Source organism: Boleophthalmus pectinirostris, unplaced genomic scaffold (assembly GCF_026225935.1).
Source record: "Boleophthalmus pectinirostris isolate CB_2022bp ecotype Guang Dong unplaced genomic scaffold, ASM2622593v1 HiC_scaffold_23, whole genome shotgun sequence".
In the NCBI taxonomy this organism is placed as follows: domain Eukaryota; kingdom Metazoa; phylum Chordata; class Actinopteri; order Gobiiformes; family Gobiidae; genus Boleophthalmus; species Boleophthalmus pectinirostris.
The window spans coordinates 23,891,199-23,911,612 of record NW_026571207.1 but is presented as its reverse complement, the minus strand read 5'-3'; the positions used below and the strand labels follow the sequence as shown (position 1 = coordinate 23,911,612).

At 41.3% G+C, this 20,414-nt stretch overlaps 4 protein-coding genes and 2 pseudogenes across 4 annotated transcripts; all 6 read right to left on the bottom strand.

Annotated features, from left to right (window-relative positions):
• Positions 1-346: 346 nt before the first annotated feature.
• On the bottom strand, positions 347-3,654 carry LOC129410574 (protocadherin alpha-5-like; annotated as a pseudogene).
• A 1,220-nt stretch (positions 3,655-4,874) lies between these two features.
• On the bottom strand, positions 4,875-7,342 carry LOC129410656 (protocadherin alpha-5-like). Its single transcript, XM_055159325.1, has one exon. The coding sequence runs from the start codon at positions 7,257-7,259 to the stop codon at positions 4,875-4,877; it is 2,385 nt and encodes a 794-aa protein (XP_055015300.1). The 5' UTR covers positions 7,260-7,342.
• Positions 7,343-8,167: 825 nt separating this feature from the next.
• Positions 8,168-9,660, bottom strand: LOC110160715 (protocadherin alpha-3-like; annotated as a pseudogene).
• Positions 9,661-10,501: 841 nt separating this feature from the next.
• LOC129410573 (protocadherin alpha-5-like) lies at positions 10,502-12,886 on the bottom strand. The gene has a single exon (XM_055159049.1). It carries the CDS (start codon positions 12,884-12,886, stop codon positions 10,502-10,504), a length of 2,385 nt encoding a protein of 794 aa, XP_055015024.1.
• Positions 12,887-13,323: 437 nt separating this feature from the next.
• On the bottom strand, positions 13,324-15,714 carry LOC110160711 (protocadherin gamma-A3-like). Its single transcript, XM_055159365.1, has one exon. The coding sequence runs from the start codon at positions 15,712-15,714 to the stop codon at positions 13,324-13,326; it is 2,391 nt and encodes a 796-aa protein (XP_055015340.1).
• Positions 15,715-17,372: 1,658 nt separating this feature from the next.
• Positions 17,373-19,861, bottom strand: LOC110160710 (protocadherin alpha-3-like). The gene is made up of 2 exons (XM_055159048.1): positions 17,493-19,861; positions 17,373-17,391 (listed from the first exon to the last, which is right to left on the bottom strand). Exons 1-2 carry the CDS (start codon positions 19,859-19,861, stop codon positions 17,373-17,375), a joined length of 2,388 nt encoding a protein of 795 aa, XP_055015023.1.
• Between the last annotated feature and the right edge of the window lie 553 nt (positions 19,862-20,414).

Here is a 20,414-nt window from a genome sequence, read left to right as displayed (position 1 = left end):
CGGGGATATTAACACGTCACTGAAATGATTTGTCCTGGTCTCTAGCGACATCTTGTGTTCAAACCAATGAATAACTAATTTCTCTTTTCATCAAAATCATAATTAGTGAAATAACTGAGTGGTCCGAATAGTGTGAGAAGTTTTACCATTTAGGAAATAAGAAGATTGTTTGTAGATATGCCTGAACAGTGCACATCGCAGTGGAAGCCCCTGTGGAAGAATAAAAAGTCATACTTACCTCTAGAGACATAGAACAGGTTTGCGTCTTAAGAGGTATATTTTTATTGTCGATTTATTTTAATGTCGAGAGGAAATGAAAAATCACTTGCACTAAAACACAAGTATTTCAGCACTTTGGAGAGCACACAAAGAAAGAGTACATTTACATATAGTGCACTTATTTTAGTAGAAAACAGCACCAAATTTTAGTCATCTGCCTCAGTGGGAAAGACAAAATCACAATAGACATTTTCATGCTGTCTCAAGTCAGTGAAATATGATGCCAATTTTAGTTGATTATCTTTCTTGGATTGTCAAATAACAGAGTTTAACTGTTTTCATAACGACAAAGTGTACGGGAAGTGTATCAATGCAATTATTTATATATTAGGAAAAAAGACTTAATAATTATCAAGAGTATGATTTACATTTGGACATTACATCATGAGGGGTCAGAAAGGAGAGAAAACAGGAAAAATATTTAAGTTTGAGAGAAAATGTGTGTATCTTCTTTCTAAAAAAAAAAAAATATATATAATATATATATATATATAATATAATATATATATATATATATATATATTATATATATATAATATATAAAAGTAGGCCTTCTTATATTTTTTGAAAAATTCAGGAAAAAACTGTGAAATTAAGTATTTCAGTTTCAGTACCTTGGACAGCACAGAACTAAATAATGGATCTATATTGACAAAACAATTAAACCATGGATGATACGATTGTAATAACAGCGTTTGAAATATGTCATGACATATCAACTTTATAAGTTTTGTCCATGTGATTACTTCTAGTTTTTTGTTGTTTGTTTTTAATTAATGAATTTATTTTTTAAATTTTATTTATTTATTTATTTATTTATTATTTATTTATGTTATTTAATGTGATTATTTTTTAGCCCAACAGGTTTAATAATATTCTAGTAAGCCGACAAAATTTATAATAATAAAACAATAATGAAGCGATGCATACCTTGTCTGTATTAGGTAAAGTCTGTGTCCTGGTGAAAGTGTCTCCTCCGTTAATACTGATCAGTTCTGCATCTACAGGAGGAAACGGTGCGGGGAAAACCACTACGTCGCTCTTGAGTGTGTCTGAGCTGAAGCACACGTCATACTGCTGAGTGGATTTGGAGTAGGACCAGCTCCCGTCAGGGTGGGTGGTGATCATGGGGGCGCTGTACCTGTTGAAAGAGCTCTCTGTCCTGTGACATCTGACTGCTATTAACGTGATGAGACTGAGCAGAAAGATGACTGACACCGCCACAATGGCGATGAGCAGGTACAGGTTTAAATCCGAGAAGCTCTCCTCCTTTATGGGCACATGTCTGAACTGAGTCTGAATGTCCGCTGTGCTCTCCACCACCACTACATCAATAGACACAGTGGCGGACAGGGAGGGCTCTCCGTTATCACACACCAGCACCACCAAGGGGTGACTTTTCAGGTCATTGTCACTCATCCTCCTCTTGGTGCGGATCTCTCCGCTGCTGGTCCCGATCCGGAACAGGTTGTTCCCTTTGGGCTCAGACAGGTGATAAGAAAGCAGCGCGTTGTACCCAGAGTCTGCGTCTACAGCCCTGATCTTTGCCACAAAGTAGCCCGCTTCAGCGGAATAGGGGATGCTCTCACTGTTAACGGAGCCGTGCTCAGAATAGGGCGCCAGGATCGAGGGGCTATTGTCATTTTCATCCAGAATAAAAACGTTCACAGTCACGTTGCTGCTGAGCGGAGGGACACCAGAGTCTGTGGCCTGGACCTTAAACTGAAACGTTTTGAGCTCCTCAAAGTTAAAAGTCTGTAACGTCACTATGTCTCCTGTCTCTGAGTTTATATTCACTATTGATGATGCTGGGATTTTGCTTTTATCAGTATTTAACAATCTGTAAGCTATTTTAGCGTTCTCAGTTGAGTCCAAATCTGACGACGTGAGCGTGTAAATGAGAGAGCCTATCTGACTGTTCTCTTTCACATAAATATTGATCACAGGTTCCTGAAAGCGTGGCGGGTTGTCATTAACATCTGCAACTTTCACTTGAATCACACTGACACTGGACAGTGATGGCGTCCCTTCGTCTGCGGCTGTAATTGTTATGTTATACTCAGACACAGTTCTCTCTATCCAGAGGACCATCGACTAACAAGGAATAATAGTTTTTATAGTTACGGTTCAACTTAAATGGGAGCAGTTCCGACTATTTTACAATCGGTCAGCCCGTTTTTTCCTCCATCTCTGTCAGTAATAGTTATCATTGGCGACAGCCGTGCCTATTTCAGCATCTTCCTTCAACAGGACTCATCACTGAAGTCACCGAAATTTCTGGAGCATTGTCATTTACATCTATAACCTCCACTAAAACTTTCCCATGGGCAAGACGCGGAGGCACGCCTTTGTCTCGAACCTGAACACGTATCTCATACGCTTGGTTTTCCTCATAATCAATATCACCTTTTACTGCAATCTCACCTGTATTTGTGTTTATAGTGAATTCATCATCGGGGTTCAGGTCCTTTTCTGCAAACGAGTACACAAGTTTGAGCATTAACGCCTTCATCTAAATCCGTAGCGGTCAGTGTTATCAAGGCTGTGCCCATAACTGCGTTTTCAACAACCTGGGTTTTGTAAAGATTTTTACTAAATATAGGCGAATTATCATTCACATCTAACACATTAACCTTGAGCTGTACTGTTCCAGTTTTAGCTGGTTTTGCCCCATCTATAGCCGACAAAGTGAGGTCAATTACAGACTGTTTTTCTCGATCCAGTGTTTTCTGTAACACAAGCTCAGCAGTAACCCTTTTGCCATCAGCACCATGTACATCTAACGAGAAATACTCGTTCGGACTTAATTTATACGTCTTTACTGAATTCTCCTCCGCTCTGCACGTCCAGTGAGAAAAACTCATTTGGACTGAGGGTGTATGTTTTCAGTGCATTGCTTCCTGTGTCTGCGTCTTCAGCCACTGGGAGGAGGTATCGGTCGCCTTGCATTGATGATTCAGATATATTTATTGCGTGTATGGTTTCGGTAAATCTTGGTGAATTGTCATTAATATCTAATACTAAAATGTCAATGCGTTGTACATTCAAAGGATTGTTTAAAACAGTCTGTATTTTCAAAGAGCATTTGGCCAGAGAAGGGCAAAGCTCCTCTCTGTCTATTCTCTCGTTAACAAAGAGAGCTCCAGTCCGCCGATTTACATCAAAATATGTCTTACTGTAAGTAGAAACAATCCGCACATCTCTCGTGTGTAGGTCCTGAAGATTCAGATTTAAATCCTTTACGATGTTTCCAACCACAAACCCTTTGTTCGCTTCTTCAGAAACGGAGTATGAGAGCTGTGCTGCGGACTTGTCAGCAAGACACATCCAGACCACAACAACCCAAAGATAATCCAGTGTATTTTTAAAAAACATTGTTCATATAAAAGATATTTCGCCCAAAATGTGTCACGTATCCACAGTGCGTTTCTTCGTCCGTACTAAAGCGGAGCTACTGCGTTTGTGATGAATTGACGAGCGACGTATAACTCCTATTTCAAGGAGGAGCGCCAGGAAGCACGAGCGTTATATGGTCTACTGCGACATCATGTGGACAAAAAGGGCACGGTTAAGAGGAGGGTGGAATGCATATACTAGGCTTATTCAAAATAATTGATTGGCTTTTAGTTCAGATTGCAGTTCCACCACACAAAAGCAGCGTTGGTGGAGAAGTAGCAACTCCAACGCTCTCTCTCTCTCTCTTTCAAGATTTTTATTTTTTTTAATCGCTGGACTATGAAGAAGGTAGGCCAAAAAGAAGTGGTGCTTTATAATAACTCATAACCTTATGACAATTTAAATCTACAACTGACAACTACAGATCATGAGGTCATGATCAAAATATTAATGAAAACTTGCAAGAGATAAATAGCCCTGAAATGTATAAATCAGGGGTGTCCAAACTTTTTTTAATCAAGGGCCACATATCTAAACACAAACGAAGCAGAGGGCCGATCGAAGGCTGTAGACCGGTGCTCAATACAGTGAATAATTGAAATATGTGCATGTTTAACACATTAGAATGAGACCTTAGTCTTTATTCATGCTAAAATCCTTAAAATATAACACTAAATATTAAATATTAGCTTTATCAAGGTAGATTTTCAAAAAACTTGCAGTAAAAAGTTAATTTTTAATTGATGCAAGGTAATTTGGGCCAATTCACCTGGAAGCCTGAGGGCCAAGAAAAATTTGTCTGAGGGCCGCATTTGGCCCACGGGCCATAGTTTGGACATGCCTGGTATAAAGGCTTACTGATGGTGCAAAAGACACTGTTTCAAAAGCAGGTGGCTGTATGAAACTTTTAGAAAAATACAAATCAACTTTTTTGTCTCTATGAAATAAACATATATGTCGATTAAAAAATAGCAGAATGTGAAGTTACATTACCTCAACGCAAAAATATGATAACAATAATCATTTCATTCAGCGGATTACGCAGCATTAACGTCAACTGTCCATCAACTACAGTCTCACACATTTCAACACCATGGACAGCTCACGTTGCCGTTCACTCTAGTCAGTGCATAAATAAAAAAGAAAAAAGAAAAGAAAAAAGAAAAAAAGAAACATTACCAGCAAAGTACATCTAACTTTCATACCTTGTCTGTATTAGGTAAAGTCTGTGTCCTGGTGAAAGTGTCTCCTCCGTTAATACTGATCAGTTCTGCATCTACAGGAGGAAACGGTGCGGGGAAAACGACTACGTCGCTCTTGAGTGTGTCTGAGCTGAAGCACACGTCATACTGCTGAGTGGATTTGGAGTAGGACCAGCTCCCGTCAGGGTGGGTGGTGATCATGGGGGCGCTGTACCTGTTGAAAGAGCTCTCTGTCCTGTGACATCTGACTGCTATTAACGTGATGAGACTGAGCAGAAAGATGACTGACACCGCCACAATGGCGATGAGCAGGTACAGGTTTAAATCCGAGAAGCTCTCCTCCTTTATGGGCACATGTCTGAACTGAGTCTGAATGTCCGCTGTGCTCTCCACCACCACTACATCAATAGACACAGTGGCGGACAGGGAGGGCTCTCCGTTATCACACACCAGCACCACCAAGGGGTGACTTTTCAGGTCATTGTCACTCATCCTCCTCTTGGTGCGGATCTCTCCGCTGCTGGTCCCGATCCGGAACAGGTTGTTCCCTTTGGGCTCAGACAGGTGATAAGAAAGCAGCGCGTTGTACCCAGAGTCTGCGTCTACAGCCCTGATCTTTGCCACAAAGTAGCCCGCTTCAGCGGAATAGGGGATGCTCTCACTGTTAACGGAGCCGTGCTCAGAATAGGGCGCCAGGATCGAGGGGCTATTGTCATTTTCATCCAGAATAAAAACGTTCACAGTCACGTTGCTGCTGAGCGGAGGGACACCAGAGTCTGTGGCCTGGACCTTAAACTGAAACGTTTTGAGCTCCTCAAAGTTAAAAGTCTGAAGACTCACTATCTCCCCGGTGTCTGAGTTTATATTAACAAGTGATGAGGCGGGAATATTTTTTTTCTCCCTATAAATTAAACTGTAAGATATTTTAGCGTTCTCAGTTGAGTCCAAATCTGACGATGTGAGCGTGTAAATGAGAGAGCCTATCTGACTGTTCTCTTTCACATAAATATTGATCACAGGTTCCTGAAAGCGTGGCGGGTTGTCATTAACATCTGCAACTTTCACTTGAATCACACTGACACTGGACAGTGATGGCGTCCCTTCGTCTGCGGCTGTAATTGTTATGTTATACTCAGACACAGCCTCTCTATCCAGAGGACCATCGACTAACAAGGAATAATAGTTTTTATAGTTACGGTTCAACTTAAATGGAGCAGTTCCGACTATTTTACAATCGGTCAGCCCGTTTTTTCCTCCATCTTTGTCAGTAATAGTTATCATGGCGACAGCCGTGCCTATTTCAGCATCTTCCTTCACAGGACTCATCACTGAAGTCACCGAAATTTCTGGAGCATTGTCATTTACATCTATAACCTCCACTAAAACTTTCCCATGGGCAAGACGCGGAGGCACGCCTTTGTCTCGAACCTGAACACGTATCTCATACGCTTGGTTTTCCTCATAATCAATATCACCTTTTACTGCAATCTCACCTGTATTTGTGTTTATAGTGAACTTATCATTGGGATTAAATCTCTCATTTTCTGCAAACGAGTACACAAGTTGAGCATTAACGCCTTCATCTAAATCCGTAGCGGTCAGTGTTATCAAGGCTGTGCCCATAACTGCGTTTTCAACAACCTGGGTTTTGTAAAGGTTTTTACTAAATACAGGCGAATTATCATTCACATCTAACACATTAACCTTGAGCCTTACTGTTCCTGTTTTAGCTGGTTTTGCCCCATCTATAGCCGACAAAGTGAGGTCAATTACAGACTGTTTTTCTCGATCCAGTGGTTTCTGCAACACAAGCTCAGCAGTAACACTGTTGTCATCAGCATCCTGCACATCCAACGAGAAATACTCGTTGGGGCTTAATTTATATGTCTTTACTGAATTACTGCCTTCATCTGCGTCATGTGCCACTGGTAAAGGATGTTTTTCGCCCACATATGACAACTCTGACATGTCTAATGTATATATTTCTTGCTTGAATTTGGGAACATTGTCATTTATATCAAGAATAAGTACCTCAATTCTGTGTAAACCATGTGGATTATTTACAATAGCCTCTACATTCAACACGCACTTTACCGCAGTGGGACAAAGCTCTTCTCGGTCTATTCTTTCGTTGACAAAAAGCATTCCACTTTTCCTGTTTATATCAAAATAATCCTTATCACCAGCAGAGGTGATGCGAAGTCCAGTTATTTCTAGCTGCTGTAAACTCAATTTTAAATCCTTAGTTATATTTCCAACCGTGGTCCCTTTCTCCACTTCCTCTGAAACAGAATAAGATATTTGTGCAGCAGAACCGCTCCATAGACAAAGCAGAGTGAAGCAGAGCGTCCATACATAAGACCATTGTTCTAGATCCGCCATTGTGGGAAAATCAAGTTATAATCCAAAATGTGAGTCGAGTATCTTTTCTTTCAGAAAACATATGTCCATTTGGTTCCTCATCTATTTCGGATACTTGTACAACGGTGTCTGTTCGCTGTTTTCACAAAGAAGAACAACCTGATTATGACGTTTATAAAAGGATGGACACTGGGGGCGGGGATATTAACACGTCACTAAAATTATTTGTCCTGGTCTCTAGCGACATCTTGTGTTTAAACCAATGTATAACTCATGTCAATATTCATCATCGTCATCAGTAAAATAACTATCTTACATGCGCAAAAGTTGGAGAGAAGTTTTATCTCTAAGGAAATGAGACAGGAAGTTTTTGTTTTACATCTCAAATCTGCAGTATAGGAAAAGTCCTATACTGCAAGAGTTAAAGACAATCCAAATACTTAAGTATCACAAACGGCAACTTATGAAAGATTGCATGTATGCATATGTTTAGCACAACAACCTAAACTACCTCTTGTGCCTTCGTAAGAAAGACAAATAACACACATCTGGACTCGTGCCAGTGAAAAATTATGCCAGTTTTAGAAGATAATCATTCTTGCTGTTTTCATCACACACACACACACACACACACACAATAATAATAATAATAATAATAATAATAATAATAATAAAAACATTTTGTGAAAAACAACAAACAGCGAAAACATGCATTTCAGCACCTTGGGCAGCACAGAAAAAAAAAAAAAAAAAAAAAACATATACTGTATTGAATTTGAAATTATCTAACAAAACAGCCAATACAAGTGAATGTCACAACAGCCTATAAATCCAAGTATACATATTCCCATTGTTGCACGTTTGTTTGGGTGACTACTGGTGGATGTTCTATAGTCCAGTTTGCTTGTAAATATTCTGCACAACTGCATTTAAAATAAAAACATGAGTGAAATCCATACCTTGTCTGTATTAGGTAAAGTCTGTGTCCTGGTGAAAGTGTCTCCTCCGTTAATACTGATCAGTTCTGCATCTACAGGAGGAAACGGTGCGGGGAAAACCACTACGTCGCTCTTGAGTGTGTCTGAGCTGAAGCACACGTCATACTGCTGAGTGGATTTGGAGTAGGACCAGCTCCCGTCAGGGTGGGTGGTGATCATGGGGGCGCTGTACCTGTTGAAAGAGCTCTCTGTCCTGTGACATCTGACTGCTATTAACGTGATGAGACTGAGCAGAAAGATGACTGACACCGCCACAATGGCGATGAGCAGGTACAGGTTTAAATCCGAGAAGCTCTCCTCCTTTATGGGCACATGTCTGAACTGAGTCTGAATGTCCGCTGTGCTCTCCACCACCACTACATCAATAGACACAGTGGCGGACAGGGAGGGCTCTCCGTTATCACACACCAGCACCACCAAGGGGTGACTTTTCAGGTCATTGTCACTCATCCTCCTCTTGGTGCGGATCTCTCCGCTGCTGGTCCCGATCCGGAACAGGTTGTTCCCTTTGGGCTCAGACAGGTGATAAGAAAGCAGCGCGTTGTACCCAGAGTCTGCGTCTACAGCCCTGATCTTTGCCACAAAGTAGCCCGCTTCAGCGGAATAGGGGATGCTCTCACTGTTAACGGAGCCGTGCTCAGAATAGGGCGCCAGGATCGAGGGGCTATTGTCATTTTCATCCAGAATAAAAACGTTCACAGTCACGTTGCTGCTGAGCGGAGGGACACCAGAGTCTGTGGCCTGGACCTTAAACTGAAACGTTTTGAGCTCCTCAAAGTTAAAAGTCTGTAACGTCACTATGTCTCCTGTCTCTGAGTTTATATTCACCATCGTGGACAGGTGCACAGACTCACCCGGATGTTTTAAGAGGGAATAAGTCACGTGACCGTTTTGATCTACGTCAGCGTCATCTGCTGTTACTGTTTTAATGACTGATCCCACAGCACTGTTCTCCTTTAGATAAATGTTTACGAGACTTTCTGTGAACACGGGACTGTTGTCATTCACATCTGACACGTGAACGAGGGAGAGTTATCATTGATGTCTTTGATTTCGACCTCAAAACGGTACAGTTTCAGAGGATTATTTATCACGGCCTCTACAGTAATGCTGCATTTAATTTCACCAGGGCACAACTCCTCGCGGTTTATTCTTTCTCTCACGTAAAGAAATCCAGTCTTACGATTCACGTCGAAATACTTCATTTTTATCCCCTCGACAATTTGAAATCCCCGAGTCTCTAAATCTTGTACATTGAGGTTTAGGTCCTTGGCTATATTCCCAACATTGGTCCCGACGTTCACCTCCTCATACACAGAGTAAGACAACTGGCCATGCACCAATCTCAAATCACAATCCAGCAAAACGAGCACAAAGAAGAAAACAGAGCTCCTACTCGTCAAAAACATGTTTCCAAAAGCCATTAATCCACATTGGCACAGAAAAGACATTATGAATCCAGAACGCTGTTTAAAGACTTTCTACATTAACTATGTCGCACTCCATCGCCACCGACCAGGTCCCGTGAAGCTTTTGTGTTTGAAAAAAACTGTGGAAAGGTTTTGTTCTTGGGAGGGGCGCGATGTTTACTTGTCATGGTCTACAGCGACACTACGTGGTGGTGCTGCATAACCAAAGAATTCTAAAACGAAGGTGAAAACGAGATATACTCAGGCTATTTAATGTGAAGACAGAAGCCATTTTACCTGATTCCTGTTATGATTACACTACATATAAGATTATTTTGAGAGTTCAAAGATGATACGTGAAAATGTTTTAATTAAAAACTATAACTGCATTCTCATTATCAAATAAAGAACGCGGTGGATAGAAATGCATATGCATTAAAATTGCACATCATGAATAACTGTTAAATAAATTGTTTTTATTTGAACGAGAAAGGAATTGCCACAGTAAACATTAAATATCTACCCTATACATTTGATTTAAAACTGAAAAATAGCATTTCACTTTAATATTACAGAAAACCAATTTTCGAATTATAATACTCTTACCTTGTCTGTATTAGGTAATGTGGACATCCGTCTCAATTACACCTTTTTGCACATAAGAGTTTATTTAAAACTTAAAAAGTAATACTACATTTGCACCTATAGTAGATTTATGGTATCAAAACATTAAAAGCAGATTCAGGACCATGGGAAGCGCCACCAGTACCCTAACCTGAAAATAAGGCTATGGCTCAGATTGTGTTAAAGAAAAATATGTTACAAAACTTTTCTTAATCGTTTGAATCAAATGCATTTAGTTTCTTACCTTGTCTGTATTAGGTAAAGTCTGTGTCCTGGTGAAAGTGTCTCCTCCGTTAATACTGATCAGTTCTGCATCTACAGGAGGAAACGGTGCGGGGAAAACCACTACGTCGCTCTTGAGTGTGTCTGAGCTGAAGCACACGTCATACTGCTGAGTGGATTTGGAGTAGGACCAGCTCCCGTCAGGGTGGGTGGTGATCATGGGGGCGCTGTACCTGTTGAAAGAGCTCTCTGTCCTGTGACATCTGACTGCTATTAACGTGATGAGACTGAGCAGAAAGATGACTGACACCGCCACAATGGCGATGAGCAGGTACAGGTTTAAATCCGAGAAGCTCTCCTCCTTTATGGGCACATGTCTGAACTGAGTCTGAATGTCCGCTGTGCTCTCCACCACCACTACATCAATAGACACAGTGGCGGACAGGGAGGGCTCTCCGTTATCACACACCAGCACCACCAAGGGGTGACTTTTCAGGTCATTGTCACTCATCCTCCTCTTGGTGCGGATCTCTCCGCTGCTGGTCCCGATCCGGAACAGGTTGTTCCCTTTGGGCTCAGACAGGTGATAAGAAAGCAGCGCGTTGTACCCAGAGTCTGCGTCTACAGCCCTGATCTTTGCCACAAAGTAGCCCGCTTCAGCGGAATAGGGGATGCTCTCACTGTTAACGGAGCCGTGCTCAGAATAGGGCGCCAGGATCGAGGGGCTATTGTCATTTTCATCCAGAATAAAAACGTTCACAGTCACGTTGCTGCTGAGCGGAGGGACACCAGAGTCTGTGGCCTGGACCTTAAACTGAAACGTTTTAAGCTCCTCAAAGTTAAAAGTCTGTAACGTCACTATGTCTCCTGTCTCTGAGTTTATATTCACCATCGTGGACAGGTGCACAGACTCACCCGGATGTTTTAAGAGGGAATAGGTCACGTGACCGTTTTGATCTACGTCAGCGTCATCTGCTGTTACTGTTTTAATGACTGATCCCACAGCACTGTTCTCCTTTAGATAAATGTTTACGAGACTTTCTGTGAACACGGGACTGTTGTCATTCACATCTGACACGTGCACAGTTATAAGGCTCGTGCTGGTCAGAGGTGGGCTGCCTTCATCAATGGCAGAAATGCTAATATTATACTGACGAGTACTTTCTCTGTCTAAAGGACCGTTCACCACCAGTGAATAGTAATTTTTATAATTAGTTTCAAGTTTAAAGGGGACATTATTGTTTATACGACACTGGACTTGACCGTTTTTACCTCCATCTCTGTCAGAGACTGAAACCAGCGCAATGGCGGTGCCCACAGTCGCGTCTTCTTTGACCGTGTCTAACAGAGACGTGACAGAGATTTCGGGCGCGTTGTCATTTACATCTAATACTTCGATCAAAATCTTTGCGTGCGAACTCATTGGAGACGTCGCTTTATCACGGGCCTGGACTCTGACCTCAAATGCTGAATTCTCCTCAAAGTCTATGTTTTTTATGTTCGTCACAGTTCCTGTTTTTTCGTCAATGGCAAATACATCGGTCCGTTTATTCTGTTCAAGATCTATAAATGAATACACAATCTCTCCGTTTATTCCTTCATCTATATCTGTAGCATTTACTGTGATAATAGAAGTTCCTACTGGGACATTTTCATGAACAGTAGTTTTATATAAGTTTTTACTGAACACAGGGGCGTTGTCATTTACATCTAAGACATTAATGATGATGGCAGTTGTGCCTGATTTTGCGGGCGTTCCTCCATCAACAGCAGTTAAAGTGAGCCTGATAGTTGACTGCTTTTCACGGTCTAAAATTTTCTGTAGGACCAGTTCTGTAGTTACAGCAGCTCCTTGGTGAGATGTAAGAGAAAAATATTCACTTTGACTAAGCCTGTAGCTGTGAATGTCGTTCTTGCCCACGTCTGCGTCATAGGCTAATTTCAGTGGGAATTTGACCCCCGGTAATGTATTTGTTTCAGTTATGTTTATAATTTGTGATTTGCTACTAAACGAAGGGGCATTGTCATTCACGTCTAATATTGTAAATTCAATCCTGTACAGTTTAAGTGGGTTGTTCATCACCGCCTCTACATTTAGTGAGCATTTGGTCTCGTCACCGCAGAGCTCCTCGCGGTCTATTCTTTCGTTAACGAATAAGACACCGGTCTTAAGATTTACCTCAAAATATTTCCGTTTTGTTCCAGAAATAACTTGAAATTTTCGAGACTGCAATTCTTGCATGGTAAGAGTCAAATCTTTGGCAATGTTTCCCACAAACGTCCCGATGTTCACCTCCTCAGAAACCGTGTAGGAGAGCTGTCCCAAAACCGATGTCCAATAACAATCCAACAACACAAGAGAGAGATAAATCCTCACGAAGCTCGTGAAACACATTATTCCAACCGTTCAAGGCAGTACAAATATAAAACATCTATACACACATAGCCACAAGAAGATGTCCGAGGGGCATTGTTGAAACGAAGTATTCCTTTGTCGTTCGACGTCTCCTTGCAACAAAGCCCATCATCATGCCTCAACCAGGGAGGAGCCAAAACTCCACAAAAGTTATGGTGTACAGTGACCTCATGTGGACATCCGTCTCAATTACACTTTTTTAAAAATAAAGGTTTTTGCAAATACAAATTTACCACTACTAACTGACAAAAAACTACTGCAGTGACTAATAGAAGATACATGTTACCACAACGTTAAAAGCACATTCAGGACCATGGACAGCGCTACCAGTAGCCCAAGCTGAAAAGTGTGATATGGCTCAATTTATGTTAAAAATATATTATTATTTTTTTCTCAATCGTTTGAATCAAATGCATTTAGGTTCTTACCTTGTCTGTATTAGGTAAAGTCTGTGTCCTGGTGAAAGTGTCTCCTCCGTTAATACTGATCAGTTCTGCATCTACAGGAGGAAACGGTGCGGGGAAAACGACTACGTCGCTCTTGAGTGTGTCTGAGCTGAAGCACACGTCATACTGCTGAGTGGATTTGGAGTAGGACCAGCTCCCGTCAGGGTGGGTGGTGATCATGGGGGCGCTGTACCTGTTGAAAGAGCTCTCTGTCCTGTGACATCTGACTGCTATTAACGTGATGAGACTGAGCAGAAAGATGACTGACACCGCCACAATGGCGATGAGCAGGTACAGGTTTAAATCCGAGAAGCTCTCCTCCTTTATGGGCACATGTCTGAACTGAGTCTGAATGTCCGCTGTGCTCTCCACCACCACTACATCAATAGACACAGTGGCGGACAGGGAGGGCTCTCCGTTATCACACACCAGCACCACCAAGGGGTGACTTTTCAGGTCATTGTCACTCATCCTCCTCTTGGTGCGGATCTCTCCGCTGCTGGTCCCGATCCGGAACAGGTTGTTCCCTTTGGGCTCAGACAGGTGATAAGAAAGCAGCGCGTTGTACCCAGAGTCTGCGTCTACAGCCCTGATCTTTGCCACAAAGTAGCCCGCTTCAGCGGAATAGGGGATGCTCTCACTGTTAACGGAGCCGTGCTCAGAATAGGGCGCCAGGATCGAGGGGCTATTGTCATTTTCATCCAGAATAAAAACGTTCACAGTCACGTTGCTGCTGAGCGGAGGGACACCAGAGTCTGTGGCCTGGACCTTAAACTGAAACGTTTTGAGCTCCTCAAAGTTAAAAGTCTGTAACGTCACTATGTCTCCTGTCTCTGAGTTTATATTCACCATCGTGGACAGGTGCACAGACTCACCCGGATGTTTTAAGAGGGAATAGGTCACGTGACCGTTTTGATCTACGTCAGCGTCAGCTGCTGTTACTGTTTTAATGACTGATCCCACAGCACTGTTCTCCTTTAGATAAATGTTTACGAGACTTTCTGTGAACACGGGACTGTTGTCATTCACATCTGACACGTGCACAGTTATAAGGCTCGTGCTGGTCAGAGGTGGGCTGCCTTCATCAATGGCAGAAATGCTAATATTATACTGACCAGTACTTTCTCTGTCTAAAGGACCGTTCACCACCAGTGAATAGTAATTTTTATAATTAGTTTCAAGTTTAAAGGGGACATTATTGTTTATACGACACTGGACCTGACCGTTTTTACCTCCATCTCTGTCAGACACTGAAACTAGCGCAACAGCGGTACCTATGGACACGTCTTCTTTGACCACGTCTAGCAGAGACGTGACAGAGATTTCGGGCGCGTTGTCATTTACATCTAATACTTCAATAAGCAATTTAGTATGAGATATAAGGGGAGATGTTGCTCCATCACGTGCTAAGACTCTGATCTCAAATGCATTATAGTCCTCAAAGTCTATGGGCATTTTATTCGTTATCGTTCCTATTTGCTCGTCTATAGTAAATATTTCTGCTTCTTTTCCTCTACCTAATTTACTCAGAGAATAAAAAACTTTACCATTTTTTCCTGTGTCTAGATCAGTGGCGTTGACAGTAATAATCGATGTTCCGATTGGTGTGTTTTCTTGTATTGAAGCCTTATATAAACGTTGACTGAAAACCGGAGCGTTATCGTTTGTGTCTAAAACATTTATTACAACGGCCATTGTGCCTGACTTAGCTGGTGTTCCTCCATCAAAAGCGGTTAGTGTTAATTTGATCATTGACTGCTTTTCTCTGTCCAGCAACTTCTGAAGCATTAATTCTGGAGTTACACCTTCTCCTTTCTGAAAAAACAGTGTGAAATAGTCATTTTGGCTCAAGGTGTAGGCATTTACATTATTTACACCAATATCTGCGTCATACGCGGTCTGTAATGGAAATTTTGTGCCTGGTGCTGTATTTTCAGTTATATCAATGTTCTGAGAAGAACTACTGAAATTTGGGGCATTATCATTTACGTCTAGGATCGTTACCTCGATTCTGTAAAGTTTCATGGGATTATTTATAACGGCTTCATTGTTGAGCAAACATTGTGGCTCATCACTGCAAAGCTCCTCTCTGTCTATTCTGTCTTTGACGTACAGGAAGCCAGTCTTTAGATCTATTGCAAAAAAATTATACCTTGATCCAGAAACAATCTTGAAATTACGTGACTGCAGTTCTTGCGGTTGAAGATTGAGATCCTTGGCAATATTCCCCACAAAAGTTCCGATGTTAACCTCCTCTGAAACAGTGTAAGAAAGCTGCCCAGAAACGGGTGTCCTGAAACAAACTAACAACACGACCCAGAGATAAATCCTCACGGAGCTCGACGTGCCCAAGATAGACATTATTCCACCACACAGGACGAGCGCAGGAAGGGAAAAACAACTATATCCTCAATATAAATACATCATAAAAAAAAAAAAACACACACACACCGTATAAACGGTCATTTTTAGGAAACCAAGAACCCCTCTTTTGTCGTCCAACCAGTCGTAACAAAGCCTACAGACAGATCCGTCTATTGAATATGGGAGGAGCACTACGCCCTTGAAAAACCGAGTGGTCTACACTGCCCTCTTGTGGACAGCTCGTTTTACTAAACCAAGCCTATTGTGTTTCTCAAATGGCAGTATAAATCTAATAATAATAATAATAATAATAATAATAATAATAATAATAATAATAATAATAATAATAATAGTAAGTCTTTATTTATATAGCGCTTTTCACAGACATTTTCTGTCCCCAAAGACACATTACAGAGCATTATTCAGCATTATTCATTCAGCATTCATTCATTCACTCTATACCCTGGTGATGGTAAGCTACTATTGTAGCCACAGCTCCCCTGGGGCACACTGACAAAAGCGCGGCTGCCATGCCAATCGGCACCATTGGTCCCTCCGACCACCACCATCACTCACACACACACACACACACACACACACACACACACACACACACACACACACACAATGATTGAATTGATTGTATTTAACTGGCCTTGACTATCAACTGTTTATGGAGACCTGTAGCATGTTTTGGGTTATAATAATAATAATAATAATAATAATAATAATAATAATAATAATAATAATAATGAGAAGAAGAAGAAGAAGAATTTACTATTATTATTATTATTAGTAGTAGTAGTAGTAGTAGTAGTAGTAGTAGTAGTAGCAGTAGTAGCAGTAGTAGTAGCAGTAGTAATAGTAGTAATAGTAGTAATAGTAGATTAGTAGTAGTAGTTGTTGTTGTTGTTGTAGCTGTAGTATTCTATAGCAAGCAAATAATCAACAGAAATACACCTACTCACTGGTGGTAAGTACAGCAGACAGGGTCTTCCGTAAAATTGGTAGGCTAAATATAGGAAATGTGAACAAATATATTATATTAAATATATAATTATATAAATGAAGTATTTATTTATTTATTTATTTGAGACAGGGACAGTGCACAATTTTTACTTTAACCTTAACAGGAGAGATGCATTGTACGAGGTTGTAGCTTGAGTGCTAATTAGGAATTATTATAATAATGGAATTATATCAAATCAAACATGTTTCATAAAACTACTACTATAATAATAATAATAAGAAGAAGAAGAAGAAGAAGAAGAAGAGGCACATTGTTATTATTACACTTGTGCTTTACAGGCTTGGCAAAGTGTCAAAGCCTCTCAGAGCGCTGCATTATAGTTATTACTGATTAGCGTATTTTTGGGTGGTAAGCTACTACACTCACAGTTGTACGGAGTAGACTGATGTGGTGAGGCTGCACATCTGTGTCCCTCCGACTGCCACCATTCACTCACGCAAACACCGTCTTTTATACTAAGCAAAGTGGGTAAAGTGTCTTGCCTAAGGACAAAATGACAGACTTGACTTTGTTCCAGCAGGAATCCTTCACTAAAGTTTTATACACCAACAAGGGAAGAACAAAAAGATCAGTATTCATAGCATATCGCACTCTTTTCCGAAAAATCAAATCCTTGTCTTCAGGATCACGGACAGCTCAGTGAACTTAGTTGAGAAGATATTAGAGAACAAACATGTATGTTTATGTTCCTGCCAAGTAAGGTGTGAGTATATAAAACTTTTATTAAAAAACAGATAAAATTGACCTTACCTTAATTGGTAAAGTCTGTGTTCTGGTGAAAGTGTCTCCTCCGTTAATACTGATCAGTTCTGCATCTACAGGAGGAAACGGTGCGGGGAAAACGACTACGTCGCTCTTGAGTGTGTCTGAGCTGAAGCACACGTCATACTGCTGAGTGGATTTGGAGTAGGACCAGCTCCCGTCAGGGTGGGTGGTGATCATGGGGGCGCTGTACCTGTTGAAAGAGCTCTCTGTCCTGTGACATCTGACTGCTATTAACGTGATGAGACTGAGCAGAAAGATGACTGACACCGCCACAATGGCGATGAGCAGGTACAGGTTTAAATCCGAGAAGCTCTCCTCCTTTATGGGCACATGTCTGAACTGAGTCTGAATGTCCGCTGTGCTCTCCACCACCACTACATCAATAGACACAGTGGCGGACAGGGAGGGCTCTCCGTTATCACACACCAGCACCACCAAGGGGTGACTTTTCAGGTCATTGTCACTCATCCTCCTCTTGGTGCGGATCTCTCCGCTGCTGGTCCCGATCCGGAACAGGTTGTTCCCTTTGGGCTCAGACAGGTGATAAGAAAGCAGCGCGTTGTACCCAGAGTCTGCGTCTACAGCCCTGATCTTTGCCACAAAGTAGCCCGCTTCAGCGGAATAGGGGATGCTCTCACTGTTAACGGAGCCGTGCTCAGAATAGGGCGCCAGGATCGAGGGGCTATTGTCATTTTCATCCAGAATAAAAACGTTCACAGTCACGTTGCTGCTGAGCGGAGGGACACCAGAGTCTGTGGCCTGGACCTTAAACTGAAACGTTTTGAGCTCCTCAAAGTTAAAGGACTGAAGAGTCATTATGTCCCCTGTCTCTTGGTTAATGTTAACCATGGCTGATAACTCTAAACTGCTGTGTATAATAAAATAAGCTATGCGACTGTTTTGATTAATATCAGCATCAAGTGCAGATACCCTTTTTATGATTTCACCAGTTTGACCATTTTCCCTTACATATATATTGATGAAATTTTCACTGAAGACAGGCACGTTGTCATTAACATCTAAAATGTGAATGGTGATTACACTTGTGCTGGAGAGTGATGGCATACCTTTATCAGTTGCTACAAAAGTAACGTCATAGTAAGACACACTTTCTCTGTCCATTGGTCCGTCAACTAACAGTGAGTAATAGTTTTTATAGTTTGGCTCTAATTTCAGAGGAACTTCATTTTCAATTTGGATTATAACTTCGCCATTTTTACCACTATCTTTATCGGCAACTGATATTAGGGCGACCACTGTGCCCACACCAATGTCCTCTCTCACACTCTTGTGGAGAGACGTGATGGTGATTTCTGGAGCGTTGTCATTCAAGTCCTCTATTTCAACAAGCACCTTACAGTGTGCTGACATTGGCGGGCTGCCTCTATCACTGGCCTCTACACGGATCTCAAAAGCCTTTATTTCTTCATAGTCTAGAGTACCTTTAAGCCTGATTACACCATTATCATTTCCTATTTCAAATAGATCGGTTATTTGTTGCTGATCGCTGTTTTCTAAAGCATACACAATCTCACTATTAAGTCCATCGTCTGCGTCGGTAGCATTTACAGCAATCACCGTGGTACCTATAGCTGCGTTTTCTTGAATTTTTGTCTTATACAAAGATGCCCTAAAAAGCGGGATATTGTCGTTGATATCTAAAACATTAACCACCAGCTGGGAGGTGCCCGATCTTGGTGGAGACCCTCCATCTACAGCAGTCAGAGTCATAGCGATCAGGGCCTGCTTTTCTCTGTCCAGAGCTTTCTGCAAGACTAACTCCGCAGACACTCCGCCTCCCGCTTTGTGCACCGCCAAAGTAAAATAATCATTTTGACTTAATTTGTAATTACTGACTCCATTCTTACCTACATCTCCATCACTGGCTTGAGACAGCACAAATTTGACACCTGGCAATGTATTCTCGGCAATATTTCGGTTTTGAATTTTGTTTTTAAAGACTGGGGCATTATCATTGACGTCTAAAACCTCTACATCAATGTGGTAAAGCTTTACAGGATTACTAATAACAGCTTCTATGTTCAGAGAACATTTATTTTCTTTAGCGCACAGCTGCTCTCGGTCAATTCTCTCACTGACTAACAGTACTCCGGTTTTCAGATTTACTTCAAAGAATGTCCTTTTTGAACCGGTAACTATTTGAAACATACGGGACTCCAAATCCTGAGGGTTTAGGTTTAAATCCTTTGCGATATTTCCAACAGCAGTTCCGGGGTGGACCTCCTCTGACACGGAGTAAGAAAGCTGCCCCGACACCGTTTTCAAGCGAAGATCCAGTGAAAAATAAATAACCATTCCAAAATAGCTCCATGTCAATAGTAAACGCATGTTTCTTGGGTAAAATATTCCAAATACACTATTAATTATCTGGAGTAAACTCTTTACACTTCCTATGAAAATGTATGATTTTCCTTTCCGTGCTGCTGCTCTTTGTTAAAAATATTGAAGACTGGAGAAAACAGGAGGGGCTTTTTATGCTTGGGTTTTCAGCTATCCCGTGGGCCAACAGCGGAGCTAAGTGGACAAAGTGTGTCACAGCAAGAGTGTGGAGCCAATGGATGCACAGTGCTTCTCTACAATTTTGATTTATTTTGTCTTGCATAAACATTTTGCATACAGCATGTAATCACAATGTTTTTTCTCTTATAGTATTTAAGGATAAAAAGACAATGTCATTATATAATTCTGTCCACCTTATCGCATTTATTTTCTTAAAAAACTCGTTAATAAGATTGCGGTGAATATTACATTAATATAGGCTATGTTTATGCAAAGGTATATATAAAGGTATGTTATAACAACAAATCTTTTTGATGGAATTCAGCACACATTTATTTTTACAGGAACAAGTCTATGGAAACTCCCACCACCCGTTTAATCC

Excerpts from the sequence above, each read along its gene's own strand:
- LOC129410656 (XM_055159325.1), bottom strand. The coding sequence starts at position 7,259 with ATGGCGGATCTAGAACAATGGTCTTATGTATGGACGCTCTGCTTCACT.
- LOC129410573 (XM_055159049.1), bottom strand. The coding sequence starts at position 12,886 with ATGTGTTTCACGAGCTTCGTGAGGATTTATCTCTCTCTTGTGTTGTTG.
- LOC110160711 (XM_055159365.1), bottom strand. The coding sequence starts at position 15,714 with ATGTCTATCTTGGGCACGTCGAGCTCCGTGAGGATTTATCTCTGGGTC.
- LOC110160710 (XM_055159048.1), bottom strand. The coding sequence starts at position 19,861 with ATGCGTTTACTATTGACATGGAGCTATTTTGGAATGGTTATTTATTTT.